At 40.7% G+C, this 21,940-nt stretch overlaps 1 protein-coding gene across 31 annotated transcripts in view; it reads left to right on the top strand.

The window, feature by feature from the left end:
* The window catches only part of WDR59 (WD repeat domain 59), a 126,283-nt gene that overhangs the window by 76,686 nt on the left and 27,657 nt on the right, over window positions 1-21,940 (top strand). For 13 of the 31 annotated variants that reach the window (XR_014059179.1, XR_014059180.1, XR_014059177.1 and 10 more), the window contains one exon: window positions 3,214-4,006. The exons of 13 other annotated variants lie outside the window; for them this stretch is intronic. Coding sequence is in view for 14 of the 18 variants with exons in the window: in XM_081508663.1 (XP_081364789.1) it covers window positions 3,214-3,449 (236 nt within the window). In the remaining 4 variants the exon portion in view is untranslated. Of the gene's footprint in view, window positions 1-2,892; window positions 4,007-10,341; window positions 10,703-21,940 lie in introns of those variants that run through there. 5 more of the 31 variants (XM_081508673.1, XM_081508674.1, XM_081508681.1 and 2 more) reach the window with 2 other exon arrangements.

The raw sequence follows: 21,940 nt of genomic DNA on the forward strand, positions 1-21,940 counted from the left end.
TGTTTGGAGATAAATTGTCAATAAGTACATAATTAAGCAAATTAAAAAACAAGACTAACTCTAGGAAAAACAAAATGTGCAAGAAAGAAAGGAAGTCATCATGGTATGTGGTTTGGCTTGAATAATACTTACCTAGAGAAATAATGTAAAAGCAATACTAATCCAACCAAATGATAATAGAACTGCGTGGGGAAGAAGAGCAACAAGTGGTCCATGAATCTGGTTGGGGAGATTGAGGAATGAAAGCACTTCCACTGGGGAAGGTCAATAGACAGTGCTTAAATATGACAATTAAGAAATAACTAGGGAGGGGACATATGTATACCTGTGGCTGATTCCGACTGATGTTTGGCAGAAACCAACACAGTATTGTAAAGCAATTACCCTTCAATGGAAAATAAATAAATTTTTTAAAAAAGAAATACTTTATAAACATGTTGTGTAGAGATAGGGAGATAAAAACAGAAGAAATAGTTAAATGGGTTGGAAGAATTTCCTCTAGGGAGTGATGGGTGTGGGAGTGGAAGGGAATGCTGGTTTTGATAATACGATGTATAGAGTAACTTGATTCTTTAAGTTGTGTGAATATAGTTTCAGTTAAATAAAAACAAACCAAAATAATACATAGATTTAAATGTTGAATAAAAGGATTATTTTAGTATGGATTATCTTGGTGCACATACATGAAGAAGTACAGACACAAAATGCTATTTGGGTAATCTATAATATTTGTCAGAGCATCTACAGGCATGCAGATATATCAGGGAAAGATTAGTGATGGCCTCCTGCAATTTGCCTTTTAGTTTTCAGGTAAATAAATGAATCACAGAGATATGGGCTGATGTGTCAGCCCATCAATCAGCTAGACTTTTTGACACCTCCTGTTCGAAAGGTTGTGCTGGGTTCTTTGGGCTGGACAAAGGACTTTAAAGTCTGGTTTGGGGTTGGAGTTGTTCAGGAAGTCTTTAATCCATACTCCTTTGATTACAAATCAGTCTGATCCCTCCAGTTCCGTTTTTTCTTTCTCAGGATTGCTTTGGCTATTCAGGGTCTTTTGTGTTTGCATATAAATTAAGCAATTTTTTGTTCTAGTTCTGTGAAAAATGTCATTGGTAATTTGATAGGGATTGCATTGAAAGTGTAGATTGCCTTGGGTAGTATTGTCATTTTGACAATATTGATTCTTCCAATCCAAGAATATGCTATATCTTTCCATCTGTGTGATCTTTGATTTCTTTCATGAGTGTCTTATAGTTTTTAGAGAACAGGTCTTTTGTCTCTTTGGGTAGATTTATTCCTAGGTATTTTATTGTGGCACAAAAATAGAAATATAGATCAATGTAACAGATTAGACAGCTCAGCGATAAACCCATGCACCCATGGCCAGTCAAGCCATGACAAAGAAGGGGAGATTATACAGTGGAGAAGAGACAACCTCTTCAGTAAGTAGTGCTGGGTAAACTGGACAGCTACCTGTGAAAGAATGAAGTTAACCTGAGTGTGAGACTGGATGCTGTAGAAGTCCTCAGAGGAGAACACCGGCACAACACTCGGACACAGATTGCAGCAATGTCTTTCTGGATCCACATCCTAGAAGAATGAGAACAAAAATAAACAAATAGGACCTAATTAAACTTAAAAGCTTTTGTACAGCAAAGGAAACTGTAAATAAAATGAAAAAATAACCCACAGAATGGGAGGAAATATTTGTTTGCAAACAAAGCAACCAACAAAGGATTAACCTCCAAAATCTACAAAGGGTTCCTGTAACTCAATATTAAAAAAACTAACAACCCAATCAAAAAATGGACAGAGGATCTAAATAGACATTTCTCCAAAGGAGACATACAGATTGCCAGAAAGCACATGAAAAGGTGCTCAACATTGCTAATTATTAGAGACGTACAAATCAAAACCACAATGATATATCACCTCACACCAGTAGAATGGCCGTCATGAAAATAATAAATGTTGGAGAGGGTGTGGAGAAAAGGGAACCCTCTTACACTGTTGGTGAGAATGTAAATTGATGCAGCTGCTGTGGAGAACAATATGGAGGTTTCTTAAAAAACTAAAAATAGAACTAGTATATGATTCAACAATCCCACTCCTGGGCATATATCTGGAGAAAATCCTAATTTGAAAAGATACAAACACCCCAGTGTTCATAGCAATGCTGTTTACAGTGACCAGGACATGGGAGCAACCGAAGTGTCCATCAACAGATGGATGGGTAGAGAAGACGTGGTGTATACATACACACACGATGGAATATTACTCAGCCATAAAAAGAATGAAATAATACTTTTGTTTCATCATGGATGGACCTAGAGATTATCATACTAAATGAAGTCAGACAAGAGAAAGACAAGTATCATATAATGTCACTCATATGTGGAACATAATTTTTAAAAAATGATACAAATGAACTTATTTACCAACCAGAAACAAACTTACAGATATTGAAAACAAACTTATAGTTACGGAAGGGGAAGCATGGGGAGGAGGGATAAATCAGGAGCTTGATATTAACATACATACACTACTATACATAAGGTAGATGACAAGAATGACCTACTGTATGGCACAGGGAACTCTATTCAATATTCTGATAACCCATATGAGAAAAGAGTCTGAAAAAGTATGACTATATGTGTAACTGAATCACTTTGCTGTACACCTGAAACTAACAACATGTAAAACAACTATACTTCAATAAAAAAATTTTTTTAAGTTATGCTTAAGAAAACATAGCTATTTATAATCAAGATTTTCAAACTGGTTTATCTCAGGATTTACCTTAACTAGGAACTACCATAAAATGTTTCCCTTAATTACTGTGTATGTAATGTTTCTATTGGTCCATTTTTATGACTGCCTGTTGTTTTGAAGCAGAGGAGCTGGTTCTGATGGAAGGAAGAACCCAAGACCCTTCCTCTACTGTAAGGGGTGAAAGAAGAGGGAGATGTGAAGATTTGTGGGTATTGAGATGAAAGGAGCCCCCAGTGAAAGGCTTCTGTTTCCTTAGGGAAGGGAGAGAAGAGAGGCCATCCATCAGGGGTTCTGCCATTTTAAGAAATGGAACAGCAGTGGTTTAATAAGATCCCACAGAGCCCTCCTGAGTGAATACCTCTTCATTACTCACAATGCCCAGCTCTCATTTGCAGGACTAAACTCACCGTGTCTCTTTTGGCCATGTCCGCCCTTCTCCAGAGTTCGGCGTGTACTGCAGCCACTGCCGCAGTGAGGTCCGGGGCACGCAGTGCGCCATCTGCAAAGGCTTCACCTTCCAGTGTGCAATCTGCCACGTGGCTGTGCGAGGCTCGTCCAACTTCTGCCTGACCTGCGGGCACGGGGGCCACACCAGCCACATGATGGAGTGGTTTCGGGCTCAGGAGGTGTGTCCCACCGGCTGTGGGTGCCACTGCCTGCTTGAAAGCACGTTCTGAGCTTACAGCCCTCGGGAATTGTGGGAAATCCTGGAGGACCCATCAGTGCTGGGTGACAAGCTCTCTGCCAGGAGCGAGGCTCCGGAGCCCACCTCCACCTAGACCGGGCGTGTGTTTCCCTCAAAGACTGACATGGTGTGGGCTGTTCCTCAGCCTTTGCCTCCTCAACTCTTGGCTGTTGGTGGCGTGGACGTTGGTGGAAGAGGACTTGGGCATGTGGGAACACCTGCCTCCAGAGCTGTGTTTACCTTTCATTTGTTGACCTTAAACCATTGACAGCATCCTTTCTGATGCCAATCACAGAGATCAAGGTCAGATGCAAAGGACAGTCTCTTGAGCCAAGGGACAGTGGACATTACTTCAGTTGACAAATGGACCTGTGACATAAGTTGGTGCATTTAATGAACTGATGGACTATGGCCTTTTAAAATACGATACTTAAATTATAAATATGTAATGTACTTAAGGATCCTTAAGATGTATTTTTTTGTTTGCTATTTCTCTTCCAGCAGCTTTTCCTTGGCTAATAAAATTCTAGTAATCATCTGGGAAAAAAAGAGGTGATATTTTAGTGGATCTTTTTTTAATTCTACTTCTAACTGAAATTAACTCTTTGGGATAGGACCAAAGTCACTGCTCAGATTTTTAAAGGAACGCTAACTTGCTCTTGTCATCCAGGAGGGGAAAATAGAACTTGACATTTAAAGTTCTTTCCAACTTGAAGAGTTTGGTTTTTTAAAATCATTTCTTCTAGCAAAAGGAAACTCAGATTACATGGCAGCATTGCTGTGAGAGGCTCCTGTTGCTGTTGTGCAAGTTGGCTGAGTTTCCATAAATGCTTTCCCTCTTCTTTTGGGCTGCTTCACAGGCTTCCACCTGTGTTTATCTCCATCCACCAGTTCTTCAGAACGGTTCTCAGTGCTGAGAGCTCAGTTGGTAAAGAAACTGCCTGCAATGGAGGAGACCCTGGTTCGATTCCTGGGTCAGGAAGATCCTCTGGATAAGGGATAGGCTACCCACTCCAGTATTCCTGGGCTTGCCTTGTGGCTCAGCTGGTAAAGAATCAGCTTGCAATGCAGGAGACCTGGGTTCAATCCCTGGGTTGGGAAGATCCCCTAGCAAAGGGAAAGGCTACCCACTCCTTCTGCCCTGGAGAATTCCATTGACTGTATAGTCCATGGGGTTGCAAAGAGTCGGAAACAACTGAGTGACTTTCACTTCACTTTCACTTCAGGAAAGAGAAATGCTTTTCGATACTGCTAGTGAAATTTATATTTATTTCTTAGAATTTTACAATTCCAGATTGATTAGCTTAAGAAATATAAATCCATGTCTCAAAATATGAAAGCCTTGTTCATCACTAACTACAGGTCAGGACTCATTAATAGATTGTGAAATCAATGTGGTAGATAAAAACCACAATTTAAAAAAAATTAAAGTAGAAGAGACATCGGAATGTACCAGTTAGGATAAACATTGTTTTGTGTAACTTGTTTACAAGTATATACATACACACTTGCACATGTGTATAAAGGATCACAGTATAAATTCATTTCTTTCTGAGGGTTTTGTTCAAAACATTTTCAGAACACTTTTATTTTTTTTTTTTTTTATTTTATTTATTTTATTTTTATTTTTTTAATAAATTTATTTATTTTAGTTGGGGGCTAATTACTTTACAATATTGTAATAGTTTTTGCCATACATTGACATGAATCAGCCATGGGTTTACATGTGTTCCCCTTCCTGGACCCCCCACCCACATCCCTCCCCATCCCATCCCTCTGGGTCATCCCATTGCCCCGGCCCTGAGCCCTTGTCTCATGCATCGAACATGGAATGGTGTTCTGTTTCACATACGATAATATACATGTTTCAATGCTATTCTCCCAGAACGTCCCACCCTCACCTTCTCCCTCAGAGTCCATAAAATTGTTCCATGCATCTGTGTCTCTTATTCTGACTCGCATATAGGGTTATCGTTACCATCTTTCAAATTCCATATATATGCATTAGTATACTGTATTGTTGTTTTTCTTTCTGGCTTACTTCACTCTGTATAATGGGCTCCAGTTTCATCCATCTCAGTAGAACCGATTCAAATGTATTTTTTTTAATGGCTGAGTAATATTCCATTGTGTATATGTACCACAGCTTCCTTATCCACTCGTCTGCTGATGGACATCTTGGTTGCTTCCATGTCCTGGCTATTGTAAACAGTGCTGCGATGAACATTGGGGTACACGTGTCTCTTTCAATTCTGGTTTCCTCGGTGTATATGCCCAGCAGTGGGATTGCTGGGTCATATGGCAGTTCTATTCCCAGTTTTTTAAGGAATCTCCACACTGTTCTCCATAGTGGCTGTACTAGTTTGCATTCCCACCAACAGTGTAAGAGGGTTCCCTTTTCTCCACACCCTCTCCAGCATTTATTGCTTGTAGACTTTTGGATAGCAGCCAGAACACTTTTAGATGAGGCTTATGTGAAGGTCATCCCTCTGTTACTGGATATGAAAGACCATGACGTAAGAAAAGCCTGGATCCTGTGCAATGAAAGCAGAGGTTTAACCCTGGGCTTGGAGTCAAGGTAAGATGTCATCCACTCTGCATCCACTCTGAATAACTAGGTGCAATAGGTACATGGGAGGTGGATAAAGGAGGAGGCCAAGAAAATCCAAATTTGTTCACTCTCTTCTGTTCACTTGTTTGTATCAACACTGCTGTAATGGCACCACGGGATTTGTATTAATTTGGCTAATTTGTATTAAGATAAAGGTTCTATCATGTTCTTCAATGGAATCATGTCATTTTCAGAGAACAATCTTTTCCTGTTCCCCCTCTGCTCTAACTAATGTCAGAATATAGTTTCTCATTCCAGTTTTAATCCTTTGACTCTTTCCCTTATGGTGGTTATCAGTATTTTCCAGTAAGACTTGTGACTGAAAAGCACTTAAAACTTTCAAGAATAGATGATGAATGTGAAGTCGACCATCACTTTGAAATACAACTAAAGACGCTTACTCCTTGGAAGGAAAGTTATGACCAACCTAGACAGCATATTAAAAAGCAGAGACATTACTTTGCCAACAAAGGTTTGTTTCGTTAAGGCTATGGCTTTTCCAGTTGTCATGTATGGATGTGAGAGTTGGACTGTAAAGAAAGCTGAGCACAGAAGAATTGATGCTTTTGAACTGTGGTGTTGGAGGAGACTCTTGAGAGTCCCTTGGACTGCAAGGAGATCCAACCAGTCCATCCTAAAGGAGATCAGTCCTGGGTGTTCACTGGAATGACTGATGTTGAAGCTGAAACTCCACTACTTTGGCCACCTGATGCGAAGAGCTGACTCATCTGAAAAGACCCTGATGCTGGGAAAGATTGAAGGCAGGGGGAGAAGGGGACAACAGAGGATGAGATGGTTGGATGGCATCACCGACTCAATGGAGATGAGTTTGAGTAAGCTCCAGGATTGGGTGATGGACAGGGAAGCTTGGCATGCTGGAGTCCATGGGGTCACAAAGAGTCAGACATGACTGAGCGACTGAACTGAACTGAACTGAATCCTGGGAGACTGGTTATTACCTCCTAAACTCGATAGCAGAAATCCCCAGTGCTGCCACCAGAGGGGAAATGCCGGTTAGTGTTTAGGAAGTCGTGTATGGGAAAGCCCATGGATAAATTCATTCAGATTGGACTAACAGAAAAAAGGCAAGAAAAGCACAGACAGGTGTATCCTGCTTTTCCTTCTATCATAAAAATATCCTTACAGTAACTTCCCGGGAGAAGGAAATGGCAACCCATTCCAGTATTCTTGCCTAGAGAATCCCATGGATCCAGGAACCATGGGGTCGCAGAGAGTCAGACATGACCGAGTGACTAACACTACCTTAATGTAACTCTTTGAACAATCTCTCTTTTTAATTATTGTTTTAAAGACTTATTATATATTTGTTTGGCTGTACTGGAGCTTAGTTGCAGCATGTGGGATCTCGTTCCCTGACCAGAGATCGAATCCCAGTCCCTTACGTTGGGAGTGTGGAGTCTTAGCCATTGGACCACCAGGGAAGTCCCACATAACAGTCTCTTAGTCCTGCCTATCTTTGGCTACCCAGATACAGTATAAAGGATGAGAAGACAACTGGACAGAAATGATATCTCTTTCCTCATTGAGCTCAGCTCTTTGGTCTCTTTGCTGTGGATTCCCACGCAGGAAAGCGCACACTCGCTCTCTGTGCTTTCAGAAGATTGAAAGTTTGGCTGCCACCTCCTCACCCTCCCTGCTAAATACTTCTATGTCCAAACTGAGACTAACCGTAGTTTAGAGGCCTGGGGCCAGGACAGATATCACTGTCTTCTGCCACTATCTTAATTTAGAGAGAATCGTTGATGGAACACCCCAAAACTGTCTCTGTATTTTTATTCTTTTCCTAATAGAGTTCAGAAATGAAAGAAAGGTAGAAAAGGTACCTAACATTGGTATCCAAAAAACAATCCCCAGCAAAAGATTGTTGGCATTAAGAGGCTTGGGCCAATCTGTATCATTATCAAATGGTTTTCCTTCTGCAGACAGTTTGGATGCAACAAACGGTTCGATGCAACAGAGTTTAAGTATTTTTGCAATACAAATAGAGGATATACTCTTTATTGTTTTACCCACAGAAGGCTTTGATAGAGTTGGAAATGCTGAAATAGAAATGATCAAACAAGCTCCAGGTGAAATTTTTTCAGAGTACAGAGCTTCCTGTTTTTACCTTTTTAAAGCTGAGAAGTTAACACTAGGTGGCAGCAGAGACCCAGATTTGGTGAATCTGATGGCTTCCTAAGACTTTCTATGAGTTTGCGGATAAAGATTAAACCACACTATACCTATTTCTCCAGTTGTGAGAGGAAGATCTGCTCCGTTCATGTAGATCCATCAACCCAGGGACTGAACAGACATACCATTGGAAAAGAACAGCTATTTGAAGTCCTGCCCATCACCTCGACTATGAATGTTTCTCACACATGGCGCTCTCTCTACCTACCTCATTATGTCCTTTCACTCAAAGATCAACTTTGGGTTGGCAAACATTGAACACATCTCAATACATTAATACTTAAATAACAAAATTTTTTTAAAGGACTGATTCTGAGTTTTTCCATCCATCCACTTCACAAGTATCTGTTCGGTTTCAGACACCATGCTACCTTTTGTTGAAGCACACTTGTTCATGAGACGTGTGATTCCTTCTGTTTCATGATCTTACATGTAGTGTGCACTATGCTTATTGTAATGAGGGTTTTCTAGGTTAGAAATTTGGAGTGGAGGGAAAGTGGCTGTGAATCTCAAGACCTGTGTTCCCACTGCAGCTTTTTAAAAAAATTTATTTATTTTTAATTGGAGAATAGTTGCTTTACAATATTATGTTGGGTTCTGCCACACATCAACATGAATCAGCCATAAGTATACCTATGTCCCCTCCCTCTTGAACCTCCTTCCCACCTCATCCCACCCCTTTAGATTGTCACCGAGCACCTTATTTCAGCTCCCTGCATCACAGCAAATTTCCACTGGCTATCTAATTTCGCATATGTTTCAATGCTACTCTCTCAACTCATCCCACCTTCTCCTTAACAGAAGAGGCTCGTAACAGAAATATGTGAAGCAAATGAGTGTTATGATTTGCTTTATGAAGACCATTTCAGTGAAATTCTCTAGAAAGACATTTTGCATATGAAGCACATTGGACTGTTCCCTTACACAAAGAATTGTCTTCTCTCTCAAATATTTTTTCTTGAACCCTTCAGCCTGCTAGAGCTTCCATTTATCTTCCCATGTCAGTTAGAGTCACAGTGTAAGGGATTTTGATTCAGCTGACTCTACCACAACTGGAAGTGATCAGTGAATCTGAGAGGGCTGGAAATCGGGCCTGGGGGCCGTGCAGCCAGGGGGAGTGTTAAAATACAGATGCCCAGGCGAATTTGAACTTCACTTGGAACATACAAGTTGTTCATCTGAGGTTCAAATTTAAGTGGAGATCTTATATTTTTATTTGCTGAATCTGGTGATCCTTGCCTAGGATCACGCTTAAATTATACCCTGAGATGACTCCAGCTGCTGGCTCCAGCAGGCCCCACTCTGGGGGGCCATCCTTGCAGATCTCTACCAGCTCCTACTCTGGGGCCTCACCTGGAATCTGTTCCTCATGGCTTCTTCTTTGTATCATTGTCCATATGAGGTCTTGAAGTCCAGTAGCCAATATACCAAAGGAAAGATGCCTAGTGTCTCCCTAGTAATCTGGGAAATCCAGGTTAAGATGGTTTGCTGAGATGACACACGGTGGTAGGAGCCTGGGCCCTGTGGCCAGACCGTGGATTGCGCCTCAGCTCGCCTGTATCCTTGGCTCTGTGCCTCAGTGTCTTCCTTGTAAAGGATGAGTAGCAGTACCTACCCCAATGGGATTATTCTGAACAGTGTGTTTCTAAATTTCCAGTATTGCTTCAAAGTTCACTAAACTCGGGCATAGAGTTCTTCCTGCTCCCCTGGCAGGATCTCCTGAAGAATTGGAGGACTCCTGTGCTGTGTGTACTTAGTCACTCAGCTGTGTCCGACTGTTGGGAGCCCTATGGACTGTAGCCCACCAGGCTTCTCTGTCCATGGGCATTCTACAGGAGAGAATACTGCAATGGGTAGCCAGTCCCTCATCCAGGGGCTCTTCCCAACCAGGGATCGAACCCAGGTCTCTCACATTGCAGGCAGATTCATTACTATCTGAGCCACCAGGGAACCCCTGGCTCCCTAATAATCAGCCTCCCCACTACAGTTTACTTTGAAACCCTCAGGACTCAATTCATTATGTTCTGTAGCCTTGTTTATGCCAACACAGAAAGTTAATAAATGTATTTCACTCTGTCAGATGATCAAGATCAACAGCAACAGTGATGAGTCATGTTGACAGTGTGATATGATAATGTGAGGAATTTTACCTGTATGGCCATCCTCTCCCAAATCCATAACCCCAGTCTCATTATGAGAAAAACATCAGACAGACCCCAGCTGAGGAACATCCTATGAAATACCTGGCCAGGACTCCTCAAAATTGTCAAGGTCATCAAACACAACGACACTGAAAAACTGTCACAGCCCAGAGAAGCCCAAGGAGATATGATGACTACATGTAACTGAACCTTGGGATTCTGGGTGGGAGCCTGAAACAGAAAAAGGACATTTGGGAAAAACTAAGGAAATCTGAGTAAAGTATGAACTTTAGTTAATAATAATGTGTCAATCAATACTGGTTTATTCATTGTGACAAACGTACCATATTAATGTGTGGTGTTAACAAATAAGGAAACTGTGTGTGGGGTGTATGGGAACCATCTATGTAACTTTGCAATTTTTCTGTAAGTCTAAGTCTCTTCTAAAATAGAGAGGTTATTTAGGGACTTCCCTGGCCATTTACTAGATAAGACTCCGCATTTCCAATGCGGGAGATGTGGGTTCAATCCCTAGTCAGGGAAGTAAGACCCCACATGCTTTGTAGCCACAAAAAAGAAAAAAAAAATATGATCTAAAATAAAAGTTATTTAAGTGATTTCAGTAAGGAATTTTAAATTTCTCTGAGTGGGAGTAATAACTTTCCTCCAAAACTATTTATAAGATGGAAGACACAGTTTGAAGATGTACTGTACTCCCTTTTCTACTAGCCTCTTCTTAAGACTGCCTGTTTTACATGCACATACAATACACATTGTCATCATTATCATGATTTCAAATGACATGGGCTGACATTTCTAAATAATTGAATTAATTCCTTAAGTAATTTTGATAGTTCCCTTAATTCTTAGTTTGACACTTTAAGATCAAAGAGGCATCAGAAGAGAATTCTCTAGAGGTCCAGTAGTTAGGACTCCTCGCTGGGGGCGGGTTCAATCCCTGGTTGGGGAACTAATATCCTGCAAACTACGTGGCATGGCCAAAATGTAAAATAAAAAATAAACACAGTGAAAAATAAAAGAGTAGTCAGAAAGGAACTCCCAAGCACTGTTTAGTATATAGTCTCAGTATATATTAATAATTAATCTTTCCAGTGTAGGCTGCAAAGCCAATTAATCACTCTTAGAAATAAGGATAAATTTTTGAAATAGCATCCATCCCTGTTACTACCTTGATTTTATTTAATTGAGTCACTGTGTTCAGAAATGGCAGAACCTTGCACTCATGGTGGACTGGCATACACGTAAACACACAGGAAATATTGTACTACCCATCAGACTGGCTCCTCTCGGCCGCGCTCAGTTCGCCGCCGCAGCCTGTCTCTGGGCACCTTGTGCAGGGCAGGAAGCCGAACTATAACTGATCCCATGGACCACAGCCTGGTCTAACTCAATGAAACTAAGCCATGCCCTGTGGGGCCACCCAACACGGACGGGTCATGGTGGAGAGGCCTGACAAAATGTGGTCCACTGGAGAAGGGAATGGCAAACCACTTCAGTGTTCTTGCCTTGAGAACCCCATGAACAGTAATGAAAAGGCAAAAAGATAGGACACTGAAAGATGAACTCCCCAGGTCAGTAGGTACCCAGTATGCTACTGAAGGTCAGTGGAGAAATAACTCCAGACAGAATGAAGGGATGGAGCCAAAGCAAAAACAACACCCAGTTGTGAATGGGACTGGTGATAGAAGCAAGATTCGATGCTGTAAAGAGTAATATTGCATAGGAACCTGGAATGTTAGGTCCATGAATCAGGGCAAATTGGAAGTGGTCAAACAGGAGATGATAAGAGTGAACATCGACATTCTAGGAATCAGTGAACTAAGATGGACTGGAATGGGTGAATTTAACTCAGATGACCATTGTATCTACTACTGTGGGCAGGAATCCCGTAGAAGAAATGGGAGTGGCCATCATAGTCAACAAGAGTCCGAAATGCAGTACTTGGATGAAATCTCAAAAATGACAGAATGATCTCTGTTCTTTCCAAGGCAAACCATTCAATATCACGATAATTCAAGTCTATCCCCTAAACAGTAACACCGAAGAAGCTGAAGTTGAACAGTTCTATGAAGACCTACAAGACATTCTAGAACCCAAAAAAGATGTCCTTTTCATTATAGGGGACTGGAATGCAAAAGTAGGAAGTCAAGAAACACCTGGCGTAACAGGCAAATTTGGCCTTGGAGTACAGAATGAAGCAGGGCAAAGGCTAATAGAGTTCTGCCAAGAGAACGCGCTGGTCATAGCAAACACCCTCTTCAACAACACACGAGAAGACTCTACACATGGACGTCACCAGATGGTTGACACTGAAATCAGATTGATTATATTCTTTGCAGCCAAAGATGGAGAAGCTCTACACAGGCAGCAAAAACAAGACCAGGAGCAGACTGTGGCTCAGACCATGAACTGCTTATTGCCAAATTCAGACTTAAATTGAAGAAAGTGGGGGAAACCACTAACCATTGAGGTATGACCTAAATCAAATCCCTTATGATTATACAGTGGGAGTGACAAATAGACTTAAGGGACTGGATCTGATAGAGTGCCTGATAAACTATGGATGGAGATTCGTGACATTGTACAGGAGACAGGAATCAAGACCATCCCCAAGGAAAAGAAATGCAAAAAAGCAAAATGGCTGTCTGAGGAGGCCTTACAAATAGCTGTGAAAAGAAGGGAAGTGAAAAGCAAAGGAGAAAAGGAAAGATATTCCCATCTGAATGCAGAGTTCCAAAGAATAGCAAGGAGAGATAAGAAAGCCTTCCTCAGTGATCAATGCAAAGAAACAGAGGAAAACAACAGAATGGGAAAGACTAGAGATCTCTTCAAGAAAATTAGAGATACCAAGGGAACATTTCATGCAAAGAGAGGCTCAATAAAGGACAGAAATGGTAGGGACCTAACAGAAGCAGAAGATATTAAGAAGAGGTGGCAGGAATACACAGAAGAATTGTACAAAAAAAGTTCTTCACGACTCAGACAATTACAATGGTGTGATCACTCACCTAGAGCCAGACATCCTGGAATGTGAAGTCAAGTGGACCTTAGAAAGCATCACTACGAACAAAGCTAGTGGAAGTGATGGAATTCCAGTTGAGCTATTTCAAATCCTGAAAGATGACGCTGTGAAAGTGCTGCACTCAATATGCCAGCAAATATGGAAAACTCAGCAGTGGCCACAGGACTGGAAGAGGTCAGTTTTCATTCCAATCCCAAAGAAAGGCAATGCCAAAGAATGCTCAAACTACCGCACGATTGCACTCATCTCACACACTAGTAAAGTAATGCTTAAAATTCTCCAAGCCAGGCTTCAGCAATACATGAACCATGAACTTCCAGACATTCAAGCTGGTTTTAGAAAAGGCAGAGGAACCAGAGATCAAATTGCCAACATCTGCTGGATCATCGAAAAAGCAAGAGAGTTCCAGAAAAACATCTATTTCTGCTTTATTGACTATGCCAAAGCCTTTGACTGTGTGGATCACAATAAACTGTGGAAAATCCTGAAAGAGATGGGAATACCAGAACACCTGACCTGCCTCTTGAGAAACCTGTGTGCAGGTCAGGAAGCAACAGTTAGAACTGGACATGGAACAACAGACTGGTTCCAAATAGGAAAAGGAGTACATCAAGGCTGTATATTGTCACCCTGCTTATTTAACTTCTATGCAGAGTACATCATGAGAAACGCTGGGCTGAATGAAGCACGAGCTGGAATCAAGATTGCTGGGAGAAATATCAATAACCTGAGATATGCAGATGACACCACCCTTATGGCAGAAAGTGAAAAAGAACTAAAGAGACTCTGGATGAAATTGAAAGAGGAGAGTGAAAAAGTTGGCTTAAAGCTCAACATTCAGAAAACTAAGATCATGGCATCCGGTCCCATCACTTCATGGCAGATTGATGGGGAAATAGTGGGAACAGTGGCTGACTTTATTTTTCTGGGCTCCAAAATCACTGCTGATGGTGACTGCAGCCAATGAAATTAAAAGACGCTTACTCCTTGGAAGGAAAGTTATGACCAACCTAGATAGCACATTAAAAAGCAGAGACATTACTTTGCCAACAAAGGTACATCTAGTCAAGGCTATGGTTTTTCCAGTGGTCATGTATGGATGTGAGAGTTGAACTATAAAGAAAGCTGAGCACCGAAGAATTGATGCTTTTGAACTGTGGTGTTGGAGAAGACTCTTGAGAGTCCCTTGGACTGCTAGGAGATCCAACCAGTCCATCCTAAAGGAGATCAGTCCTGGGTGTTCATTGGAAGGACTGATGTTGAAGCTGAAACTCCACTACTTTGGCCACCTGATGCGAAGAGCTGACTCATCTAAAAAGACCCTGATGCTGGGAATATTGAAGGTGGGAGGAGAAGGGGACGACAGAGGATGAGATGGCTAGATGGCGTCATCGACTCAATGGACATGGGTTTGAGTGGACTCCGGGAGTTGGTGATGGACAGGGAAGCCTGGCGTGCTGCAGTTCATGGGGTTGCAAAGAGTCGACACGACTGAGCGACTGAACTGAACTGCACCCATGGTGGACTGGCATACACATAAACATACAGGAAATATTTTTCCACCCATCAGACTGGCAAAGATAAAAAAGTTGAGGAAAAAAACAATGTTGGCTGGCATGTGAGAAAGCATGCAGCATTATATAACATGAATGGGAGTGGTAATTGGTGCAACCTTGTTAGAAAACAATTTGTCAGTAGCTTTCAAACTGTTCACTACCCAACCCTTAGACTCAATTTCATTTTTAGGAATTTATTCCACAGATACAGTTACACAAATGCACGAAAATGCTTTTATGAGAATGTTTGTTTTCACATTATTTATTATAGTGGAAAGAAATGAGACAACCTAAATACTCATCAATAGGGGACTGATTAAATTGTGATGTGCTCATATGGTGTAATATTATGCCACCACTGGAAAAATATAGATGCAGATTGTATGTGCTGCTGTACATATTATTAAGTGAAAGAATATACTGACAAACTATGTATTGAATGTGGTCCTATTTCTGGTTTTTTTTCTGGAAGGATACACTTTTTTTTTTTTTTTTACACAAGGCTATTTACTGAATATTTGTGAGGGTGAAAATAGAAAAATTAATTTATATTAAATAGAAGAGTGTACCAACATACTTTGATAGAACCATTGAAAATGAAATTTTGAAAGAATATAGAAAAATCTCACAATAAGGCCATTGACTATAATTTTTAAAGTTATGAGAAAAATAGGATGTCAAGTAAGTGTTATGTAATGTGTGGTGCATACCCAGAGTGCATATTGATTTTTCTAACATCATTAGACCTGTGTGTTGAGATTATGAGATCCATATTTCTCCTTTCTCTCTTTTTAAACTTTTTATTTTATATTGGAATATAGCAGATTAACAATGTTGTGGTAGTTTCAGGTGAACAGCAAAGGGACTCAGTCATACTTACACATGTATCCATTCCCAGATGGCGCTTGTGGTAAAAAACCTGCCCGGCAATGCAGGAGACATAAGAGATGCGGGTTCAATCCCTTGGTTGGGAAGATGCCCTGAGGAGGGCACAGCAACCCTCTCTAGTATTCTTGCCTGGAGAATCCCATGAACAGGGGATCCTGGTGGGCTACCGTCCATAGGGTCACAAAGAATTGGTCAGGACTGAAGCGACTTAGCAGCAGCAGCAGCATTCTCCCCCAAACTCCCCTCCCATGCAGGCTGCCATATAATTGGGCAGAGCTCCATGTGCTATACAATAGGTCCTTATTGGTTATCCATTTTAAATATAGCAGTGTGTATATGTCTGTCCCAAACTCACTAACTGTCCCTTCCTCCCATCTGGAAGGATAAGCTGTTAGAAAGAATGTTCTCTGGAGAATAGGCCAGGAGTGGCTTGGAATGGAAAATAACTTTACTTTTTATTTTTAGTTTTTTGGACTATTTGATTTTCTTGTGTTACCTTGACTTTTTAATGTACCAAAAAGCAAGTTAAATATTATAAAGCTTCCCTGTCAAAAACAAAACAAGCAACTTTTTTAAATATAAGAAGAGAAGTTTTTGTTGGCAGCTCCGTGCTTGACTGAGAAGAATTTTGTGCATTGGAGATAGCTGGGAGCAAACGACTCTAGTTCCTCAATTTTGTTTTAAACAAGATTGCTGAAGCTGGGGGAAAATGTTTACATGGGTCAGAAAGGTACACGCCAAAGAGTAGGTGCGTGCATTGCAGGCTTTCTATTGAGCGGATTTATTACTAGGTAAATTCTATGGGTGTGTTTCACATTTCAGATGCAATATCAGTTCTCAGTAATTGGCTTGAAGTAATTAACTTGAAGGTTAATAACTTTGTTAATAGGCAGTGACAACTAAAGTCAGATTTTGAAAGTCCTTCCCTAGGACTCCCATACATTTTGGCATCATGTATGTTACAATTCTTGAAATGATCACGCTGCTGAAGAAAACTTGACTCTTCTTCCCAAATAGTCTTGAAAGACAATCATAAACAGTAAGAGGAAAGAGATTTGATCTCAAACAGGCTAGCTGAAATTTGAATTCAAGAAGTTTGAAGCAATTTGGAGCCAATAATGATCATATATTAAGTATAAAAGACATGATAAAGAGCTTATATTTATGGCAGTATTCTAATTTTGTAAAACAAACCAAAAAAAGCACATACACACATTTAAAATCGTGGACTACAATTCCATTTACCACCCCAGTCCCTCTGCCTTCGGGCTGCTGGGTGTAGTGAGGACTCGGGCCTCCAGCCTTGCTGGAGCTTGGCAAGTGGCCCCTCAGGCTCCCTGGCCCCAAGAGAGGATGGGGATAGGGGTTGAGCAGGTAAGCTGGGTGGGCGTGCATGCTCGCTCACTCGTGCCTGACTCTTTGTGTCCCCATGGACTGTAGCCCACCAGGCTCCTCTGTCCATGGGATTCTCTAGGCAAGAATACTGGAGTGGGTTGCCATGCCCTCTTCCAAAGGATCTTCCCAACCCAGGGATCAAACCCACATCTCTTGAGTCTCCTACATTGGCAGGCAGATTCTTTACTGCTGCATCACCTAAGCTGAGTGGGGGTATTTACCTAAAAGAGGGATTAGTAGCGGCTACCAAAAGCAAGGGGAATTAGAGATCGGAGGGGCAACCACTAAATCCACTCACTGTGGGAAGTAGTCATTAATGAGGGTTGACCCACGAGTATGTATTTGGGGGCAGGATCCATTATTTTTATTTTTTTTAAATAAGGAAATATTTTTAAGTTGTGATTCTTTTTTAAAAAAATATTTATTTTTATCTATTTATCTGGCTGCACCACCTTAGTTGGACTTCCTTGGTGGCTCAGGTGGTAAAGAATCTGCCTGCAATGCAGGAGACTTGGGTTCAAACCGTGGGTTGGGAAGATTCCCTGGAGTAGGAAATGGCAACCTACTCCAGTATTCTTGCCTGGAGAATTCCATGAACAGAGGAGCCTGGTAGGTTACAGTCCATGGGATCACAGAGTTGGACACAATGGAGCGACTGTTTCTTTCAGACCTTAGTTGCAACATACAGGTTCTTTAGTTGTGGCATGTAGGATTCGGCTGCCCGACCAGGGATCGAACCCATGCCCCCTGCACTGGAAGTGCTAAGTCTTAGCCACTGGACCCCCAGGGAAGTCCCAGGATCCAGTGTTTTAAAGATTGTTGGTTTTTTTTCTAGTTTTATATTGAGATATAATTGATGTGCAGCACTCTATATGTTTAAGGTGACCAGCCTAGTGATTTGACTTACATACATCATGAAATTATCATCACAGTAAGTTGAGTATCATTTAATTTAGATACAAAATCAGATGATAGGAAAAAAAATTTGTCTTGTAATGAGAACTCAGGATTTACTCTCTTAACTTACATATATAACCTTCAGTTCAGTTCAGTTGCTCAGTTGTGTCCGACTCTTTTTCATGTTGTATGTTACATCCCTGGTATTTATTTGTCTTGGGGCTTCCCTGGTGGCTCAGTGGTAAAGAATCCACCTGCCAGTGCAGGGGACTCAGGTTCAGTCCTTGGGTTGGGAAGATCCTATGGAGAAGAGCATGGTGACCTACTTCAGTATTCCTGCCGGGCAAACCCCACGGAGAGGAGTCTGGCAGGCTATAGGGATCACTTGGGGTCCCAAAGAGTCGGACATGACTTAGCGCTAAACAACAACAGCTTATTTGTCTTATATCTGGTTTTAAAGTTTTAAAGAAAACCTCTATCTATACTGTTCAGCTGAAGATCATCAAAGCCACACTTGTAGGTAAGCACATTAGGATTATTTTCTGTTGCAGAGAGGGAGACTTCTCACCCTGGGTCCTGGGGTGTCTTGGTGAGAGGCTGCTCCAAGGACCCTCTTTACAGGATTTGCACTTGTGTTAGGTGAGTTTGATATGAGTTCATGGAAGTGGAGGTTTGCTCTTGGTTGGATGTTTTGTTCCTGTCAAAAACAAGGGTAATTCTATGATTTGATACATTAATAAAACGTAATGAGAGGGAGGAGAGGCCAGAGTGAGGCTATACTTGGTAAAGAAACAGCCATCACTCATATTGGCTGGGAGAGGGTGATGATTGGTATTTTGGGGCTTGGATGGTATTCAGGTTTTATCTGTGTTCAGACATGATTCCCAGGTGATCTTGTTTTCGTCTTGCTCTACATGGTCACAGACTGGTCCTGTCCAACGTTAACGTGACATTGTCTGTGTTCACCAAAAGAGCAAGACCTCGATCGAGTCAGACCAACCATTGGCTGTAAGGAACTGTTTTCCTCTGTCTCACTCACAATTAGAATAAATTTTGTCAGACTGATGCCCGCCCCCACCCCCATCCTTTTCTTGGGCACGCTGTGCAGCATGTGGAATTTTAGTTCCCTGACAAGAGGTTGAACCTATATCCCCTGCATTGGAAGCATGGAATCTTAACCACTGGACTTGCAAGGAAGTCCCTAATGCCACTTTCAAAGTAACCAAGTTTTTATCTACTCAACGAAATCCTTAGCAACTTGGTAGCTTTTCTTATTCTCAAGAGTTTTTTTTTTTCTTTTTTTTAACTAATGGTATATAAAAGGGCCACAGAGCAAAATGTTTTCCTTCAGATTCTTAATGATCCCTTAAACTTTAATCAAGGGTCATATAATAATCAGATGACAGCAAAAAAGGAACACAAGACAAACAAACACACATTATGATGCTATGCGTTTTCTGTGTTATGTGTATATATCTATAAATGCATTGAGAACTTTCTGGAAGGACACAGGTTAAACCAATAGCTACGGTTACCTTGAAACAGCAGGGAGACCCAGACTGGCAGTGATAATCAAAGGGAACCTCACTTTTTTAAAAAGAGACTATTTTTAGTCTCCAGTTCATAGCATAGTTGAGTGGGACATACAGAAAGTTCCCATATACCTCCTTTGCCACACGTACATAATCTCCTCCATTACCAGCATCCCCCACCAGAGTGATGCATTTATTATAAACAATAAACCTACACGGACAACATGTTACTGTGAAGGCATGCAAATTTATATTTTATTGGGTCATAATTAATATTCTATTTGTTACATGTTCATGCCTCAGTTTTTCTTAAATACCTCTCTTTCAAAACGTTTTTAAAATTTTTCAAATGTTTACAAAGGTAGGATAGTATAATGAACTCTCACATACTCCTCACCAGCTTTCACAATTGTCAGCACCCACCTATCCTATTTTTATCTCTTTTCTTGACACCCTACCCCTCCCACCTTGCCACAGGATTGTTTTGAAGCCAATCTCAGGTATCATATTTTCATCAATAACACTTCAGTATGTATCTTTAAAAGATAAAAATTCTCTTGTGTAAGCCAGCCATGGTACTTAAAACTTTTAACACTGATTCCTAAATATTCAGTTAGTTTTCAAATTTCCTAAATTTTGTCACAGATGTTTATTCAAATCAGGATCCAAACATTTTATTGCCATGTCTCTTAAGTGTCTTGTAATCTGATAGGATCTATAGGTTTCCTCCCTTTTTCATCCTTGCAATTTTTCTGTCAAAGAACAAATTGTTTTTTCTTCCAATCATTAAATGAAGTATTGTCTCTTTGCAAATTATCTGTAGAAGGACATACGTCCTGGAGAGTTTTCTGCATTCTAGATTTTGCCAATTGTATTCACTCTATTTCTTGTGAGCTGGTAGTTAGATTTAGAGTAGGGTTTCCGAATAAAATACAGGAAAGTGAAGTCGCTCAGTCGTGTCCGACTCTTTGCGACCCTGTGGACTGTAGCTTACCAGGCTCCTCCGACCCTGTGGACTGTAGCCTACCAGGCTCCTCCGTCCAAGGGATTTTCCAAGCAAGAATACTGGAGGGGTTTGCCATTTCCTTCTCCAGGAGATCTTCCCGACCCAGGGATCGAACCTGGGTCTCCCGCATTTCAGGCAGACACTTTACCCTTAACTAAACAATATTTTTTAGTGTAAAGGTGCTCACTTGTGCAATATTTTATCATCTTGTATTTTTATTTGCTAAGTTTGACAACCATAATCTAGAGTTACCACATGTAGGCTTGGGTTTTTGGCAAGAATACATTCAATTTAGTGCTGGGTACTTCTATCAGGAGACACATAAGATTTGGTTGTTTCTCTTTTTTGTGATGTGAGAAATGACGCAGGGGTTCATATTTATATTACCATTTATATTAAAACTTTTTCTCACCATAGTCAGTTGGATGCATCCTTTGTTAAGACAGCCCCTCAGCTTTTTACCTGATGATTTTTGGCAACTAATGATCATTGCCCAGAATAATTTATTAAGGCTTGCAGAATATTTATTCCAGATCTATCATTACTTCTGAATTCATAAGCTGGTATTATTCTGTAAAGAACTTACTCTATACAGTTTATGTAGTAAAGTTAAAGCTTTTTCCTTAAGGCAGAATTTTGCAAGCATCTATGAGAGAGCCTTACAAATCTAACAATAAAATCTTGCTAAGGATTTAGATAACTCTTACAAATTCAGTAAATCAAAATATACATTCAGTAAGGTAAAATTTTTAAAGCATTTCTAGATGTTAAAAATCGAACATATACCTTTACAAAATCAGAACTCTTCAGCATTTGAATGTTGACAGCACACTTAAATTAGTTAAATCTTCCTAAGGATTACAATTAAACATTTTAAATTGTCCAGTATATCAGATTATCTGAAATGATTGAAACCACTGAAAACTGAATAAAGGTTCTAAAAAGAAGGACAATAGTTATACAACTTTTCACACCAGATTTGACACAGTTTATATTAAACCTATGGACAGAGGTTCGTGACATTGTACAGGAGACAGGGATCAAGACCATCCCTATGGAAAAGAAATGCAAAAAAGCAAAATGGCTGTCTGAGGAGGCCTTACAGATAGCTGGGAAGAGAAGAGAAGTGAAAAACAAAGGAGAAAAGGAAAGATATTCCCATCTGAATGCAGAGTTCCAAAGAATAGCAAGGAGAGATAAGAAAGCCTTCCTCAGCGATCA

The sequence above is a fragment of the Giraffa tippelskirchi genome, chromosome 7 (genome assembly GCF_054371585.1).
Source record: "Giraffa tippelskirchi isolate mGirTip1 chromosome 7, T2T-mGirTip1v1.2.pri, whole genome shotgun sequence".
Classification (NCBI taxonomy): domain Eukaryota; kingdom Metazoa; phylum Chordata; class Mammalia; order Artiodactyla; family Giraffidae; genus Giraffa; species Giraffa tippelskirchi.